The sequence below is a fragment of the Enoplosus armatus genome, chromosome 22 (assembly GCF_043641665.1).
Source record: "Enoplosus armatus isolate fEnoArm2 chromosome 22, fEnoArm2.hap1, whole genome shotgun sequence".
In the NCBI taxonomy this organism is placed as follows: Eukaryota; Metazoa; Chordata; class Actinopteri; order Centrarchiformes; family Enoplosidae; genus Enoplosus; species Enoplosus armatus.
This window is the reverse complement of record NC_092201.1, coordinates 3,347,473-3,367,500: the sequence shown is the minus strand read 5'-3', so window position 1 is coordinate 3,367,500 and position 20,028 is coordinate 3,347,473. Positions and strand designations below refer to the sequence as shown.

The window sequence follows — 20,028 nt, the reverse complement described above, 5'->3', positions numbered from 1 at the left end:
TAATGCATCCCATAATGTTGTCTTTCCTTTAAGGAATAGATCGACATTTTAGGAAATACTCTTATTTGCTTCTTCTTTCATTTTTTGCCAAGAGTTATATACGAAGGTTGATGCCTTTTTCGTATTTGTATGTTCAAAACAAAGCTACAGTTACAGAGGGAAACAAGTTAGCCTGGCTCTGTCGAAATGTTAAAATAAAACACCTCCCAGCACCTCTTAAACTCACTGATTAACAAATGAGATATAACATATTTATTAGTGAGCTTTACAGGTGCTGATAGACAGATTTTGTTACGTTAGACAGAGCCAGGCTAGCTGTTTCCCCCTGTTTCCAGTAATTGTGCTAAGCTAAACTAACCGCCTGCTGGCTGTAGCTCCATATTTAGCCTTCAGACATGAGGTGTTAATCTTCTTTTCTTACTCTCAGCAAAAAAAGTAAATAAAAGTGTTTCCCCAAATGTGAAACTATGTCTTTTTAAAATGTGTGATGGAACCACAGAGTTAACTTGCTGCACTAACATTATTTTGGCCTTTAATCGTTCGATGTTTTTGCCTTAAACACTTTCGCTGTCAGATCCAAGAGTCGTTATCTACAATCTCTCAGCATTTGCCAAAACATATAAAAGAGAGTATCTATTTTTGTAAATATGAGTTGTTAATAAATAAGGAAGTCTAAATGTGTCTGGGATCTGCAGTTTATAAACCAATCCATAATTAATTTTGAGTCTATTTTGGATGTTGTGCTGTTGATAAATTATGAACGTAAGATGCCTTCGCTTCATAGTTTGTCCTGACTTTCTGTTGGGTTTAGTTTGTTAATTACAGATCATGGCTTTAAAAGTCCATTTCAGGTGTATTACAGATGGGTTTTTTAAATTTCTGAGCTTTATTGAAACATCTTAAACCAGACGTGAGGCCAGATCACTTTCTGTACATCCATGTTGTAAATAGAAACACCCTATTTGTTAAAAACTCTCATGTATTCAGGTGTATTAAGTAAAATCAACTGTCAAAATTGAAGTTAATGAAGCCCAGAAACGTAAGAAATTGTGTTTCGTAACTGAGGATGAATCACACTGCCAACAGAAATAGATCCCAGTCCTGTTTAGAGACTAGAAAACAAGATTTGTATATAAAGGTCTCATATTTTAAGCTTTGTAGATCAGTGGCTAGATCATCAAAGATTTATTGTTAAATCTGTATGTTAGGATGCAATGATCCGCGGTAGCCAAAACTACATTCCTCACTGCCGAGGCTATAAAGGTCCTACAGGAGAGATCATAGGAAACACAAGATAAACATATGTCTATGACTCCTCCTTTAGTTGAGACTGAAACTAGCAGCCAGTGGAGAGATTTCTTTTCCATGTTGCTCCTGTGTAAAGCCACCCTGACTTAGGCTTTCTGTCTTTTTGCTTTGAAATGAATAAAGTATTTTCCTTAGTAAAAGCATATTATCTGTGTGTGTGGTCTGTTCGTGGTAAACTGTTGACATTAGAGAAGAGTGGGGATATTGTTAGGCCTCTCTTCACATAAAGTACCATGATACTATGATGGTACATGCTATGAGACGACGATGTACCATGATGATGATCTTAACAAGTATTGGATGGATTCTCTTCAGGATGAATTGTAATCACTTTGGTGACCCTTTAACTTTTCCTCTAGCGCCATCATCAGGTCAAAATTTTAATTTGTCCAAATACCTGCAAAACGAACTAAATGACATTCCCACCAGTCTCTGCTGTACTTTGTGTTTAATGCTAATTAGCAAATGTTGGCATGCTAACATGCTAAACTGAGATGGTGTACATGGTAAACATCAACACGTGAGCATGTTTGCATCCTGATGTCAGCGTTTAGCCAGTGATGGAATGTAACTAAGTACATTTACTCAAGTACTTAAGTACAAATTCGAGATATTTGTACTGTACTTGAGTATTGTGTAATTTCCCCGCGGGGATCAATAAAGTATTTCTGATTCTGATTCTGATTATTTCCTTCCTGTTTTATGCAGCTTTGTACTTCTTCTCCACTACACCTCAGAGGCAAATATTGTACTTTTTCCTCTACTACATTTATCTGACAGCTTTAGTTACTTTTCACATTACAAACCTTCATACCCTTCCTGTCCGGTTAAACCATGTATCTCGAAATTGGGTGATTTTTGATGTGAATCTTTCTGGAAGTGTTCCTTTATGGGTTGAGAAAATTCTCCTAAATAAAATATTTAAAAGTCCCCTTGCATTAGCTGGAAAATGCATCGTCACAAAGCTGAAAACGACTGTTTTTCTGAGCTCATGAAAAGAAAAACAAAATGTAATGCAAAGGTTAAACAGTTGCTTCACAAAGAGATTAAGAATTGTAATTTTTACATTAAGTACAAACATGCAAAGTGCAAAAACTGAACCAAATACTTCAGTGGATGATAAATAGTTGCTGCTAGTTTCAAAGCATTTTCTGTGCAGCTTTAAATTGAGTTAAACTCCTTTAGGACAGAAAGGCGTCTCACGGTTAACACACTGGCCTATAGAGGAGCTTCTATCTCCTCCATCATGACAAGGATCCTAAAATAGATCAACAGCAACGCCTCATAATAAGTAGTGCGAATTGCTCTGACAGTCCCAAGACAATCCACAGTAACACAGCTTCACAACAATCTGGTCTCATAGTAACGCAGCAACAATGAATTCCTTTACCGCTCCAGTTATGGTGCGTCGTGTTTGACATAAAATCGATATTAATAACAGAACAGACCTTGTAAAAATGTGTGAAGAAACGCTATAAACAGAGAGTCAGAAAATAGATCTTATTTCACACTTTAATTCAGGATTGCAGGAGGCACACAACTTGTTAATTATGAATGAAAAATCCTTTCATCAGAGCTTACAGAGAAAGTTTCTGCATTGCTTTCTGCCTTTGTGTCCTGATGTGGGCTTTTTTGCCTTCATTTGACAGTGACAGCTTGGAGAAAGACAGGAAATGTGGGAGAGAAAGAGGGGGGATGACATGCATCAAATGGCCCAGGCTGAAATCTATCTCTGCCGCTGCGAGAAGGCCTCAGCCTTACGTGGTATGTGCTCTACTGGAGAGCTACCGGGGCACATGACTTTTTCTACAATTGTGTTTTTATCTTGACCCCACTCCCTCTCCCGTAGAGGTCTGTGGAAGCCTAATTCTGCATTCCAATTTATGCATGATGAGGATAAACATGCTCATTGTAGGTCACAATTATGAGCTATTAAATCCAAATTATGAGATGCTAAGTTAAAATGTTGACTTGTGACCATTTGGTGGAATAAACCAGCTAACTGTATATAAAGTAGTTAAAACAGGCTAACTTTATAAAGTAGTTAAAACTAGCTAACTGTATATGAAGAAGTTAAAACTAGCTAACTGTAGTTAAAACAGGCTAACTTTATAAAGTAGTTAAAACTAGCTAACTGTATAAAGTAGTTTAAACTAGCTAACTCTATATGAAGCGGTTAAAACTAGCTATGAAGCAGTTAAAACTAGCTAACTGTATATAAAGTAGTTAAAACTAGCTAACTCTATATGAAGCAGTTAAAACTAGCTAACTGTATATAAAGTAGTTGAAACTAGCTAACTGTATAACGTAGTTTAAACTAGCTAACTCTATATGAAGCAGTTAAAACTAGCTAACTGTATATAAAGTAGTTAAAACTAGCTAACTCTATATGAAGCAGTTAAAACTAGCTAACTGTATATAAAGTAGTTAAAACTAGCTAACTGTATAACTTAGTTTAAACTAGCTAACTCTATATGAAGCAGTTAAAACTAGCTAACTGTATATAAAGTAGTTGAAACTAGCTAACTAGTTAAAACTAACTAACTGTATATGAAGTCGTTAAAACTAGCTAACTGTATATAAAGTAGTTGAAACTAGCTAACTGTAGTTGAAACTAGCTAACTGTATATAAAGTAGAAACTAGCTAACTGTATATAAAGTAGTTGAAACTAGCTAACTGTATATAAAGTAGTTGAAACTAGCTAACTGTATATAAAGCAGTTAAAACTGACTAACTGTATGTAAAGTAGTTGAAACTAGCTAACTGTATATAAAGCAGTTAAAACTGACTAACTGTATATAAAGTAGTTGAAACTAGCTAACTGTATATAAAGTAGCTGAAACTAGCTAACTGTATATAAAGTGGTTGAAACTAGCTAACTGTGTATAAAGTAGCTGAAACTAGCTAACTGTGTATAAAGTAGTTGAAACTAGCTAACTGTATATAAAGTAGTTGAAACTAGCTCCACTTTGGGCAGCTACAACTGTAAAATGCTGCTTACACATCGAAGCATCAGTATTGATTGAACATTTAGCTGATAACACTTGTGTACTTTTACTTGTAATAGAGTATTTTTACATTATGGTATTGCTACTTTTACTTGAGTAAAGGATCTGAATACTTCTTCCACCACTTCTGTGTATGCTCTGTGTGAGTTTCTTTACGGTTAATAAATTGCAGACAGATGCTCCCCTGCAGAAATAAAAGGTACAGAGAGGTCAAACTGTTCACCTCAGGTCAGTGATGATGACTTTGTAAACCTGATGGCTGAATGCAGTGGAGTGAAAAAAAGGAGGCTGACACATGTGGCCTGATGTTTGATAGGCAGACCTTCTGCAAATGACAGTGATGAATTAGTTAACACAATGAAAGGCAAAGTGAGAATATCATCAGCATGGTAGATCTGTAACACACACACACACACACACACACACACACACACACAGAACAGAGCATATGGATGGTGTATGTGTGTGTGTGTGTGTGTGTGTGTGTGTGTTAGAGAGTGAGATACAGAGAGGGGGTGCGTGTGTTCGTGCGTGTATGCTCACCCTCTGCCCTACTTTCTGACTGATGATGCTGCAGAAAGGAGGAGGAGAGGGAATATCCCACAATGCCACGCTGCTCGTCCCATGGGCCAGATGGGTGGATGGATGGATGGATGGATGTACGGACAGACACAGAAGGACAAGCGTATATATGATGGATGATGGATGGAAAGACGGACGGACGGATGACGGATGGATGGATGCTGCAGTTAGTTGTAGTCCGCACACACTGAACGTGTTTGTTATCGCCGCCCTCACAGCAGCTCGCGCTTTCGCAGTTTTTAAAACCTATGTCATGTCACAAAGAATCAAATACCCGACGTCCGGTCACATATTTGAAAATAAAAGCCCTTTCAAGTAAGGGCGTAATGTGCAGGAGTGGAAAGTAACTAAGACCCTGTTCTTTTGAGGAACTTGCACTTGAGAATTCACAAGTTATCCAGCAGATGCAATTATATAATGTAGTTAAAATAAGCCCCACATTACCAGCTACAACATTGAAGTGATGAACACATTAATGCATAAATAATAATAATCCAGCAATATAACATATATGATTCTGAAATGGTCCTATTCTGCATAATGAGAATTGTTACGTCGGTACTTTGCATGCATGACTTTTACTTGTAACAGAATATGTCTACACAGTGGTATTGCTAGTTCTGCTTAAGTACAAAATCTAAGTACTTCTTCCTCCTCTGGTATATGAATTTATTTGGTTGGACACCACTTGTAACCACAACGATGGCAGAGAGCAGTTAATTGCGAAGTTCAAGGTTCAGTTTGTTCATCCATAAAAGCATGGCAACTACCCCATCCTTATCAACCAGTGCTGATTACAAATGTATATACTGCATTTATACAGTGTGGGTCATTACTACTTACTTGATTGATTTTAGACGTTTAAACTGCAATTTATGGGATCAAATTGTGGTCTTACAGATTTGTATTGTAGAATAGCGAGAGAGAACTTTTATCTTGAAGGTTAAGACGCTCCACTTCCTGGGTGACGTTGTTGCTTGACGGGGTGCTACGTCAAGTTGGTCAGTGGCTCGCGAGTGCAGTTCGGTCTGTTGTCCAGGCGGCTGCGCGTGCTGCCGTACCTGGCTGCAGTATATAAACGCGGTCAACGGTCAGAAATCACAACAAGCCGCTCAAAACGTTAACGGTTTGTCTTTGCTCCCCCCCCCAAACCGTTCAGTTCTCCTCTTCACGACCGGCATCCGTGCCCCCTCACAAGCCTGGGGAGAGGGGGGTCCAGCGCGGGGCGACACAGCATGGACCCCCAAATGAAGGACCGAACCAGCCCGGCGGCGGGGGGCTTCAGCGGGCGCCTGGCCTCTCTGGGAGCGGACGGGGGTGACTCGGAGTCCGGAGCCGGCTCGGAGGAAGCCGCCGTGGGCTGCTGCAGCGATACATTCAGCAGTCTGCCCGACATGGAGCAAGAAACACTGGAGGAGAAATTAAGAGGACTGGCGTTCCGAAAACAGACCTCGTATCGGTGAGTGGAGAGCCGGGGGGATGCTGGGACAGGATACTGGTCGGAGGACGATATGTTGGTGTTTGTGTTTGTCCGTTTGTGCGTATATCTCACTGACAGACCTGTTTGGATAATATCCGGAGGCTGTTCTAAATTCCGTTTCGCTAGTTCTTCATATTTATTTTACATGTTTCAAGCTAATGCTATTGTAAGAATTACATGTAAGCTAGCTAAAGCTTATGAACACCAACACAGGACAGGGCACAAAGAGAGTGGGGGATTACATTACAGGCTATTTTGCTAATTTGAAAGCCAAATTCTCATATACACATGTTCTGGTATGGTAGCCCTGGGCTTGTCCAGGATAGCCATGTTATGGTCACCATCATGCTGTTAACAGCCTCAAACATGGCATTGATACACACAGCATTTAGCCCATGACAGTGATGGATCAAAACAATTTTGCATACACAACAATGTGTGTGGGTGCATTTCCCTGTGGTGTTGTAGGTCTGTTGATTTGGGGTTAGGGGGAGAAACAGTATTGATTTTTGGGCTGTGTGTGTGTGTGTGCGTGTGTGTGTGAATGAGTGTGTATGTGTGTGTGAATGCCAGCAGCAGCCTGACACCCTGGTGCGACTGGCAGCTGCTGTTGATAGTGAAAACTGGCCAGAGACCAAACACACACACACACACACACACACTCACAGCAGTTTTGGTTGTCAAATGTCACTGTCAGGAATGTGTGGCATCTATGTATCTGTCTATCTGTCAATTTTGTCTTTGTTTGTAGCTCTGTCTGTGTTTATGTGTCAACCCTTGTGCTGGAAATAATCTGCATTTAGAGGTCAAATCAATCATTTTAACTTGTTTGTGTCTGACTGACTTGTTTGTGTCTGATTTGGGGCACTGTGGCTAAGCACAGCAACAGTTTATGCATCCGAAATCTGCAAAATCCGACCATAGCGTTTGTTGATTTTTTATACTAATTTTAAGAGTAACAGGGCGATAATGTCATATATCTGCCTGTCACAGTTTATGTGTGTGTTTCGGACTTTTGTTATCACTCTCCATCTTTACCATAATTTGAAAAATATGCGGAAAAATTCCATCTGCATTTGTGAAAGAAGGTTCATATTAGCTTTACATGGAGCCTTTTATTTCACCAGTAATTAACATCCCAATCAGATTATGTATGCATCATGTAAACACATTAAAAACAGAATAAACTGGCCATTTGGGAAGGAAATTCATCTAATTTGTAAAAGGGATGGTACAGTTTAATCCTATTACAATCCATTTGGCGGATGATAATTTGTCCTGTTGATTATTTTCCATTTTTTGAAGATCCTCAGTCTTTTTAAACACCCACTTGAGTTACATGTATTGTAAGGCAAATACATTACTCAGGGAAGACTCACCACTCTTTCACTTTTATTATACATCATCATTTACAGAACCTCTCTCCCTCCGGGTGTTTTCCCCGGGGAAACCATCTCTAGTTAAGTGAGGTTTCCAGGAGATTGTTCATCATGGGGAGTGCTGCAGCTGGTTCACCCTTTTCAATTTTATAACTGCAGAAGTAGTTTGTTCTGATAAATCTGTTGCGTCAGTCAAAAAAAAAAAAGCAGCAGTAAACTGGTGAAGGGGGGGAGGGGGTTGTACACGTCAGAACCTTTATCTAATTTATGTACTCTGGAGCACATGGGATGTTTAGAGGTGCACTGATCAATCTTCAGCTCAAATCTCCCGTTTATTGCAGTGAACACTGACTGACCTCATTCAAATCCAGTCAAATATGAATGTTTGCAAAAGATAACATGTTCATATTTGACATGTGAGCGCCCTGTTAGCGAATCTTCAGACGTTTTAACTTCCTGTATGATGGTTCCTGTGTGCGATTCAATATTTTAGACTTGATGTTCTGCAAAACCATTTTTGTTTTGGTCATCAAAAGCATCTTAAGGGGCAACATCTGTCAGGTTGCTGTTACAGCTGTTGTAACAGCTGTTTGACCCGTTTGAATGTGTGCAGTAAAAGACATAGTCCAACATTTTGGGAAATATGCTTATTCGCTTTCTTGCAGAGAGTTAGATGAGGAGATCGCTACCACTAATATCCGTATGATGCTGTAAATATGAAGCTACAGTCAGCAACCAGTTAGCTTTGCTTAGCATAAGCTAACTGGTTGTGGTTTTACAGGGGGTTGTGTGCTGGATTATTTCTTTAGCAGACGCAGTGATTTCTTGGAGTCTTCGCTGGTTGCCTGGCAACCTCACAGGCTACAACTATTCCTTTTTTACGCTCAAACTGGACTCAGATCAGGACAACTTAAGGGGTTAAGTATACTACAAAAGGCTCACTTAAAAGTGCTGCCTTTCATATTTAGCTCTGCCCAGGCTCTTTTGGGTAGAAGCTCTGTAATACTCAATATGTTATATATATATATATATATAGAATGGGATTGGAAGTAAAGAAGTGACTGGATCACTATGGGAGGAAAACTGCACTTCGGAGAAGAAGAAAAACATAGTGACCGTGCAGGATTGGAAGAATATCTTTTGATCATGTCACGCTCTGCTCTGTAGTCTTTTCCAGTCATTTTATTCCTCATGTACTGTAAACGGCTTCATTGGAATCCCCACTTGGATTAATTTAATTTGGAAAGAGAGCATTTGGCTCATGTAACTGCAGCCATTGTTTGCTATTGTCCACAGCAATGTATTTTGGTGAAAGCAGAACATTTTACTATTAATGAAGGCCTGCTTTGTATACTGCATATATGGTGAATTAACCAGAACACCCTCACTTATTGCTTTTATTTGATGGTCTCCAATGTAAATTTGACTTTTTAATCCTCCAGTATGTTAGTTGTATGTTAGGACTGATTGAATGTAGTCTGGTACTTTTAATTACTATGCCAGTGTCAGTTACATCAGTTAGGAGTGTCTTGGTGTTGTTTTGACCTTATTGGATAAAGCTATGGATAATCTGTGAATTTTCCTCTTCACGGAATCAGCCATGTGGAGGAAATGGCATTAGCCGGTCAAGGGAGATGGTTTGTTGGAAGGTAGTTTACATAGCTTTGAAGTGGCCAGTGCCAAGAAGTGAATTACCATATGTGGAAATATGAAAGAGCTGAGAAATGATGCCGGTGAACATCAAAGACAGTGTGTGTGTTTGTGTGTGTGGGGTTGTGGTTTATGGCAGCGTAAGGCACGTGTAATTTATCTGCCAGACATTCGTCACACTTTGACTGTGTGTGTGTATGTGTTCCCAGATACTGTCCCTCCTTTTATCTATTCTTAGACGTCTCACCCGTCTGCCTGCATGACAGTTCAGTCAGAAAGACAGTCGCTTTGTGTGTGTGTGTGTCACGCCAACCAGTTAGTCAGCACGCCAGTTAGACTGTAAGACATTACTTCAATTAGCTAGTCAGTCAACCAGCTGGACGCTCAATCTGTAAGTGAGTTTGTGAGTCAGCAAGCACTTCCTGCCTGACTGTGACCGTCAGTTGGTCAGCAGTTCATTTAAACATTTTTTGGATTATCCAGCTGAGATAGCCATCTCCAGTACCGGAGCTCATGAAATACTATACACCTCTATAGTTTCCAAATCTACATGGATCCTAATAGAGCTCCTGTAGTATTTGCATCCTCACAGCCTTTATACTCCAACCAGACTTACAGTCACACAATCCACCATCCCTGAACACTTTTACTGAAGTCCTAATGTACCTAAAATGACAAAGAAAAGATTAATCGATTATCAAAACAGTTGCATATTCATTTTTAGTCATTGGCTAGTTGATTAATCGCCAAATAAATTCAGCTCTAGTTGTAAATCAGTGAGCATGACTGATTTATGGCAATTTTGGATATTTACACGAATTTTGCATGAATGTGATGAAAAAACAGGCATCTTGTCACCATACACCACAGTGTATTACATCATGATATCATTGGTAAAATGAACAATGCATAAATATCGTCCACCAGTAGCTGGAACCACTATCATGATATTAATGATCATTTTTCATATATATATATATATATCACATCACAATATGACAAATGTATGAAAGATTAGTCAATTAATATTGAATTATTAATGCCACTTCAAAACCAAAATGAACAAGAAAAACAATGAAGCATGGCTTTGACCAACTACTCAGCTTTATATACAGAATGTAAAAACAAAACCTTCAGCTGAGCTTCTCCTCTGGTTGTTATTGTAAGACTGCACACTGTTGCTGAACAATAAATTCAACCTCTTATGATTCTGTATATGGCTCCTGTGAGTTCCCCAGCCAGTCTAGAACCCGGACCCACTTTAAGGCGTGGTGAGCTGTTGTTTCCTATCTTTGGTTTTTTTGTTTGTCTGCACATTGATTCTTTTGTCCCACTGTCAAACACTGCCCCCAGCTTCCTCGTCTTTGACTCGGACCATGCAGAATCACACATGATGTGACAGCTGGATGGACAGGGACTGAACCTGAACCTCTACAGTAGCCTCCACCTGGCAAACTAACTAGACTCTGCTGGTAAAAATATGACCTGTTTGCCCAACAAAGAAACAAACAGTTTGTTTCATCACCCAGCTTAGCATGTGGTGAGATTTCACCACCGCCTTCGTGGGAAATGGTGCCACAGGACAGGATGTCGTAACATTATCCCTCCACTATTTACGGCCCACTTCACAAACAACAGATCACAATGAGGGCTTGTCATACCACAGTCCAATATACTGCGGGTTTCATGTCTTCTTAGGCTGTGAGACAACATACAGCAGGGACAGGGGAAAAAGACCGGAGAGACACATGAAAAACAAGAAGAGAGGAAAAACATAAAAAGATATAGATGTATCTCATGTTGCTACCGCTGTGCACCACCTGCAGGGGTAAACAGTGATCAAAGGCCTTTCATCATTTGATGCTGCCAGAATATAAAACTCCCTTTTCAGCCTTCAATTAGGACAAAATACAGAGGGGAGAGGGAGGGAGAACAGAGGGAGGGACAAATACAAAAAAAGATGGGGACGGGGGAAAGACAAAAATGTTTGAGACAAAGTCAAAGGTGTGTCACGACTCGAGATATATGACGGAGGAGGAGCACAAATGAAGCAGCAGAAGAAATGATGACATGACGATTGTGACAGATTGGCGCTGACGCATTTTAAGACAATTACTGTAATACCCAATGGAGAACTGATACATCTAGGTGGAGCCACAGAAGTTAACTCATTCTAAAAATAAAACCTGATGACTTAGATGGTGTTCAAATAAGGCATTTGAGGTCCCTGATATATTTCTAACTCCTGCTTATTGATGCTGAACGTGGTGATAAAAAGTGCACCGGAAAGTCTTCCTTCCTGCCAAATACATTAGCAGTGTTTCTCTATAAAATTTAAAGCAACATCATCAACATTTTCTTTTGTTTTTAAATGAAACTTTGCACTTGAAAGTGAACGTCATGTTTGAGTTCAGACTTGTGGTGAAGTCTGTATCAGATTTCCTACTTACCTTCGGGCTCTTAAAGGCATTCATGAATTTTTTAGCTTGCGATCCAAGTTGTTTTATATAAACAATGTACACGGGTCAACAGCCCAAGGGAAAGAGATATTTCATATTTAGAAACCTTTGTAATGCCATGCTGCTTACAGTAATTGTGTAACCGAGCAGAACGTCACAATGCAGTACAACAGCACTGGCTTTCCCTGGAAAAATTCAATTTGAAAGGCCAAAACAGTCAAAAATAATCATTATACACAACAGGGGACAGCCTTCAAACGTATTTACCTGTTCAAAACAGTCACAGTTGAATAACTAAGGACAGCAGCCATCACACATCTTTTTAATCTATTGGTACAAAGCAAAGATGTGTCAGGCTTTGCAGAAATGTAAGAATTATGCACTTCAACATTTCAAGAAATCGCTGATAGGGCATAAAGGACGAGGGTGCACTTTAATCAGAGGTCAAAGCAGTCACATCTGTTATACCACATGTTCGAATGGCACCACATTTGGTGCATAAGTCAGCAATAGTTGGTTAGCTAACTTGGCTTTTTCCATTTTTAGCCACACTAGTGGTGCAGCTCGAGGGATGGCGATGCTAGTCTTCGTCACTTTGATATATTGTACAGACATTCATGGTCCTCTGTGGATGAATCCATATGACTTTGGTGATTTTCCCTGTAGCGCCACCACGAGGTTCATATTTGCAGTTATGAGTGAAATGCCTCAACAACTATTGAATGGATTGCCGTGACATTTAGTTCACACATTCATGCCCCCCCCTTAGGATGAATTGTAATAACTTTGATGATCCCTTTCATCAAAGAGTCGTCGTCTGTGAATGACTAAATAATTAACAACTAGAAGATGAAATATTTCTTAGTAACTAGCACAAAGAGCTCTTCATCCTTTGTTTGACTTCTCTTAAACTGCCTGCTCCCCTCTATCTCCTTCCTTCTATCAGGGCTAAAGTGGATTTAAGCAATGAAATCAATAAGGAATGAGCGCTTTCACCTGAACACACCTGTGCACTCAGTAGTATATAGTAGAAAGAGCTGTTCCTTTATGTTTTATACAACCAGTGTGCGAGTCAGTTTTGTAGCTCAGTCTGTGTTAAATTCAGGGGAAGGCTTGGCTCAGAGTCTGGGCAGCTTAAAGACACTCATGAATTTTTAAGCAGACGATCAGAGCACCAATTGTTGATGAAATACAAGGCTTACTGACACAAATTCCTCCTCCTCTCATCCTCAGAGCGGATGAACAGATATACATGCATATTTATGATACTCTTTTCCCGTTAGGAGCAGGAGGAGGAGGAGAGAGAGAGAGTAAGCTGTATGGATGTATGGATAATTCAAAAGACATAACAGGTCAACTGCTGTTATATAAAGCTCCAGTTGGCTTTTTATCAATGGCCTTGTTAATGCCAGTCATAGCTGCCCATCTTATTGGACTACTGTAGTTTCTCATGTTTATTTGGCTATAGACTGCCGCAGTTTTACTGTCAAAGACACCAGACAAATTTTCATAAAATTCCATTTAACAATGATATTAGAGCTTCGATTTGTGACATTTTTGTTTAAAGAAATGACGAAAAGCAGTTAATTATGAAAATCTGGTCTGGTTTTGAGGAGGATGCAGATTTGTAGCTGTATTTTTCCTGTGCAGTATTTTTCCTCTCTTATACAGTTATACAGACAACTTTTATAAGTTTGCATCTCCATTTTCCTGCAAATGTGACGCTGATGTGATGAAACACTCTCCATACAATGTTAATAATTGACATTTTAAGGGCGCTGAGTACTTTCTCCTTTTTAAACTACATACGATTGTCAAACTGAATATACGCAGTTTGTACAGGACGAGTGATACTGAAGGGAGTTCGTGTATCTTCCCGGCTCAGTCAAACACGTGAATAACGCGTGTGTGTATGTTAGCGTGAGCGTAAGCATGTGTTAATCATGGTGATGTGTTTCTCTGTTACTCTGACTCATCTTTCTATACGCGCATATTATAGTCAGTCGGAGGTGTTAGCACATCCCTGCCGTCCCTACCTTCTCTGAGTAGCGCTGTTCCAGTTGGCTGGTGGTGTGTTTGTGTATGCATATCAATCATTTTCTGCTAAGAAGAATGATGATGTCTGTTTTAGGAACAGTAGTGAGATTTCTGAGTTCTCTCTCTCCTTTCCTAGCCTTTTCAGGAGTGTTTGAGAGTGCAAGTGAGTGTGTGTGTGTGTGTGTGTGTGTGTGTGTGTGTGTTGGGGGTTATTTTGCCCATAATGCAGTGTGCTGAGGCATTATGGGGGATTGGCTGACAGGAACCGCTCCTTATTAGTCGTCTGGCTGGCTGTAAGAGGCTTTTCCTGCTTGGAAATGGAGCTGAAAAAAAAGAGGGCAAAAGGCGAAACAGAAGAGAAAAGAGAAGTGGGTGTTCCTGGTGTGATAGAGAAGAAGAGGAACCTTGTCAAAGAGAAATCTTGACGTGTTGAAGATTAGTCAATTACTTCCTTCTCTATCAGACACTTGAACTGATATATGTGGCCGGTATTGGCCTTTTTATTTTCTCTAAAAGAACTTACAGTGTCTTTCTCTGACCTGTCTGGCAGTAAACACTACAAATAGTCTCCTTTACAGCTACAGAAAATGACCTGATAACACAGTAAAATGACCAAAAAGGCACCTCACTACAAACATTACCACTACAGTCATCTGAATGTGCTGTAATGTAATGAAAGTCTGTTTAGTGTAGAAGACAGGACACTCTCCCCTGCCACGTTATATACTGTAGGTGTCTGTTTACATTCCTCAGATGTAAAGGAAAGAGGCACAGGGCAGGGCGAACTTATAAATCTTAGAGGTCTCCCAGTTGAAACAGACGCAAAGGCAAATATATTACAAAGAAAATGTCTTAATTTATACATAATCATTTTAATTTCAACATAATACCTTATTATCTCAATGAAATGTACTGAAACTGATTTATATGTGACACAAAAAGGCAATTTTATATTTTGGCCGCTAAAAAATATGCTTGGCCGGTGGATTTTTTTCTACCAGTCCCCTTGGCTGGTGATTCAAAAAGGTGGGTTATTGTGTTTGATTGACACTGATGGACATTGACTTGCAGCTGTATGAAACATGACTTAAGAAAAGCTGCCAGTAACAGTAGAGGTCTTACTTTGATCCGTTAAGTTGTTTTGAAAGGTTACACTGATGCTATGCTGCACTAAAACAGCATGTTAACCAAAGCTGGACAGGATGGACACATGTACACACCAACTGTGTGTAAGCGTGGCTGTGTGGACGGCCGGCTGAATGATTGATTGAATGGCTAATTGACCGACTGAGTGAAAGGACTGGATTACTAGGTGTTAGTGAGGTAGTCTCCGAGCTGGAGGTCCTGGGTTTGGTCCCGTATGAAGCCGAACCTGCTAATGCAACTTTTATCATGATACTGAACCCCTACCTTAGCAGTTAAAAGAGTGTTACCTAAAAGACAGGGTGGTTTAACAGCTGCCTGGCTGGATGTCTGGTTGTGTGGATGACGGTAAGCTACAATAATTACTTCTTTGAATCTGGATGAAGGTTGTTACAGGCCGTGTGGCTGTCTAGTGGTGAGCAAGATCAAACGTACACCACAAATTGGTTATCAAGTTACAAAATATAAAGAAACAGGACTTCAAACTACAGGTGCCTGGGCTCAGCCTGAGACAAAGAGTAAAGAGCTCAGACATCCGGAGGGAGCTCAGAGTAGAGCCACTGCTCCTTCACGTCGAGAGGAGCCAGTTAAGGTGGTTTGGCCATCTGATCAGGATGTCTCCAGGGTGCATTCGTTTGGAGGTTTTCCAGGCATGGCCAACTGGTAAGCGATCCCGGGTTAGACCCACAGCACCCTGGAGAGATTATATGTGTCATCTAGCTTGGGAACACCTCGGGATCCCCAGGAAGAGCTGGAAAATGTTGCTGGGGAGAGGGACGTCTGGACTACCTTGGTTAGCCTGCTGCCACCGCCATGGATGGATGGTGTTTCTCTCAGTGTGTGCCTTTGCCTTGCTTTTGTTTGTACTGTATGTATATATTTACAATATTTACAGTAGTGAAATAATGGCATTCATAAACACAAGTAGAAGGGGGGAGGTGTTCGTAATCAGAGAACTTAACAAAACAAAACTCAGCTAACTAAACAGCAAAAATGAAAAAGTAACACTAACTACTACTCTGACTGTGGCCTAAAACACAACACAGGAGGTTAAACTAGCGTGCTACAGAGAGATCAGCAGTCGTGCGTTCCTGGTTTGCGTTGGTACTTTTGAAGTAGCACCTCCTCTCTCACTTCCAACAAGCCCATCTGTCTCGTTCGAGCCGATAATGAACCTGTGGAGTTGACTGCTGAGGTGACACTGACTCCATCACTGCAACTCTAAATCTTCTTTTCTCGGTGCCTCGCTCTTGTTATCAGTTCCAGCTTGGTTTCATGGCAGGAGTATACAGCGGGGAACTGTAGATAAAGGAATGAACAGAAAAGAGAATTTAGCTAGCTAGCTTGTCATTTGTGGTGATTTGCTGCTTTATATGATAGTAAATTGAATATATTGGGATATTTTGAACTGTTGGTCAGACAACGCAAGCACTTTTATGACATCACCTGTTGTGATGGGTATTTATCTGTATTTTCTGACATTATATAGACTAATATATTCAGCAGATTAACTGAAAATAGTTACAGTTATTCAAATACATTAATGGGAGAAAATATACTCTTTATAATATCATACCTTTATGTAAGTTAAACTTGAATTTTCATCTTCCCATGAAAGAAAAGAAGCTTTTCATTTTCTGGCAACGACAGGAAATGTGGAAAAGGTTTTTTAAAACATGAAACACTTTTTGTATATTTGGAAAAGTAAACAAGAGCAGCAGACATCCATCACATGCCTCCACAATCTTAATTACTCACGACCAACCTCATGTTTTTGACTTCCTATCCTATTATTTGTTTTTACTCTCAGACTTCTTATTTTGAACTGGATTCCTCAGTTAAGGGACCGACAGGCATCTTTTAGATGCATTTCGAAGGCTTTGATGGATGAGGGAGATCTGGTTGTGCTGACTAATTTAATGAAGCTCACAGCCAGCGGCTCCATCAGCTCCATATCCAAAGAATAACAAACTACCAAACTCTGGGTTATACTTATTCTTACTTCTGTCTTTCTCTACCAGTTGCTGTACATTTTTATCCCTCCCTATTTATAGCTTTCTATTAATACACACACACACGCATATATATACACTACCATGATTGTAAACATGTATGTGCTGCACGGATTAACCCCGACCTTTTGGAAGTGTCTCTTGTGTCTGTGTGTCTGTGTGTGTGTGTTTGTGTGTGTCTATGCAGGTAGGATTACTGAGCACTGATCATCTCTCAGCGCTCAGATAGATGAGTCCCCACTCATACTCAAAGCTCTCACACACACACACACACACACACACACACACACACACACACACACACACACACATGCACTTATGTACGCATGGACACAAATTATAATGTGACTCTATACTTAAATAATATCTTGTTGTTACATTTTTTCCTCTTCCTCTCTTCAGCGTTGCTGGTTTTCATTTTGTTCCCTGACTTAAACAGATGCGCACACACACACACACACTTGTTCACCCACACACACTCGCTCGCTCGCCCACACACACACACACACACACACGACCTAGCAGACCTCAGCTGCAGAGACACGCTATAATTAGTGAGACAGCATCTTTATCTCTCTCTCTCTTTCTGTGTGTGTGTGTGTGTGTGTGTGTGTGTGTGCACTAATTGCTCAGGTCAGATGAGAGTCATTAGTAAATAATTAATTTTGTTAGGCAGCTGTAGCCTGATGTTAGAGAGACAGTACACTTGCCTGGTTTTATAGCTCACTTTCTCTGTTTGTACTGTAAAGATTTTATTTGTTCTGTCTTTCTCTCCCAGTTTTACTTTTATATTCTCTGTATTTGCATCTGTCACGTACCAAATCTTTTTCTCTTCTTCTTCTTTTACCTTTCTTGTTCTTCTTTTTATCCACTTCTACCTTCTCCTTTTATCTTTTTCTCTGCTGTCTTCTTTCTCTGTGTGTCTATTCTAAGCAGTAAAGGTCAGATACAGATGCACAGCGCAAATCTGATGCCTCCCCCACATTACATGCTAGCTCGCGCACACACACACACACACACACACACACACACACACTGACAGACTGTAATTATGTAGGTGTCAGAGGAAGATGTGAGAGAGGGGGGGGGGGGTATGGGTGAGGAGAGGGTAGTATCACTCCTATGTTCTGGCTGTGGTTCACGACATTAACTGATTATAGAGTAGAATATCATATCTGTGGCATACGACTTAACAAATCCGTGTGCGCTTCCATGACAACAAAGAGATGTCTTCGTGGTGTCTTAGCTATCTTATCTTTCTTAAATGACAAAAAACAGTCAGAACCAGTTACCAACAAGCACATTTGATGAAACTGAGACACCCCGAGTCATCTTTATGACTCAACGTCTGAGACTTGTCTCAAGTCAAATGTCACAATGCCCCTCTTGAGTTATTCAACAGATAATTTTACTGTTTTTGATCAAGACTAGCTTGATACTAGTTGGTTAAAAATGTGAAAAACCCAGCTGATGCTAAAAAGCTTTTACTCAAGTTGCGTTCAGACAAAGTCACGCGTCACTTTTACTGCTGTGTTTTGTATTTAGTTTTACTTTTTGGGCTTATGATCCTGTACTTGATAGTATATAACTGAAAGGGGGACAAAAATGTGGGGAGAGGTGACTGGATTCAAACCCTGGACCTTGCTTTGTTTATGTGGTATGCTTCTCGCTCCCCAGGTCACTGTGACGTCCCTACTGTTATGTGGGGACACACGTTAAGGTTGAAGACTCGATTATAATTATTATTTAGGTGTTGGGACGGGTCTGCTCTAGTCTGGAACAGTTTGTAACAGTCAGGAGATAAAATGAGGTTATTCATGACTCTAATTGTTTGTCTTCTGATCCAGCCACCGCTCTCTCTTCCCATAAAGTCTGTTTTATGGCTGGAATTATCGACATCACGTGTGTGTGAGACACAAAACAATGATCCAGTATCGTCATACTAGCTAACTGGTATGGCAGTTTGTCAGAATAATCCTGGATCACGGAGCAAACGGTGCAACATGAACATCATGAGCGAGTGAGAATTATTTTACAATCCAGTTCAGCAGCCTTCAGTGCAAATTCACAGCTCACCTGAGGTTCAGCTCATTCTTGTGTAGTTCCCCCACCTCCATCAGAAAATCTGTGTATGTCAGTTGGAAATAGTTACTATGTGTGTGGGGTGGCTAGTCTTGGTATGTTTCAATATTGTTTAAAATGCAACCGCTTAGAAATACTTATTTCAAAACTTCCCAGGAACAATAGTTTCTGAAGGTTCTCTTTCTGATCTCGTCTCCGTGAAGCAGCCAGAAACCTGAAATAACTCAAATGGATTCGTCTTTGCCTCAGTTTGCATCTGTTAACACTTATTTGCATTTGACTTTGCGTGCATTTGTGTTTCCTAAAGTTTGCATCACAGTCAATCTGAACACACCTTTGGAAGTTTGTGTGTGTTAGAAACTCACCTTAGAGTCTTGTTGATTAAATGGTTCAACCTGCGCAGACATGCAGTCATAAAGCACACAGAACTCCAGAAAAGCTTGGCATGAATATGCAAAATTAATCACAAGTGAGACATCCAGTCAGCGTCCTGTCATGGTGTTTTAAGAGGTGTGATCACTGAATGATGTAGTATATGACAACATTGTTCATTTAGTTTTGTGTTATTTGAAATCAATAATAATAATAATATATTTTTTTACCTTTGCCTTGTTCCTCACAAGTTTGCAGTAAACTATATCACCCTCCAGGTGTGTGTGTGTTGGTACTGACAGTTCATTTAGAGAGTGCAGTATGTTTTTTCAGATGCTAATGTCCTCAGTGAGGCTGGCATTGACAAAGTCGCTGCTGGAACATTACCTGTCTGTCTGTCTTTAGTGAAGCCAGTACAACATACAGCTGATTATAAACGGGTATCCAGTTTGATATTAGTTCATAAGTCATGTTTCAAATCAGTCTCAGTTCAGTTTGTGACAGTCACAGCACAG

At 40.1% G+C, this 20,028-nt stretch overlaps 1 protein-coding gene across 1 annotated transcript in view; it reads left to right on the top strand.

Moving 5' to 3' along the window:
* Positions 1-6,134: 6,134 nt before the first annotated feature.
* The window catches only part of dgki (diacylglycerol kinase, iota), a 60,608-nt gene continuing 46,714 nt past the window's right edge, over positions 6,135-20,028 (top strand). Inside the window, exon 1 of the mRNA XM_070928687.1 lies at positions 6,135-6,358. Coding sequence (XP_070784788.1) covers positions 6,135-6,358 — 224 coding nt within the window. The remainder of the gene's footprint in view (positions 6,359-20,028) is intronic.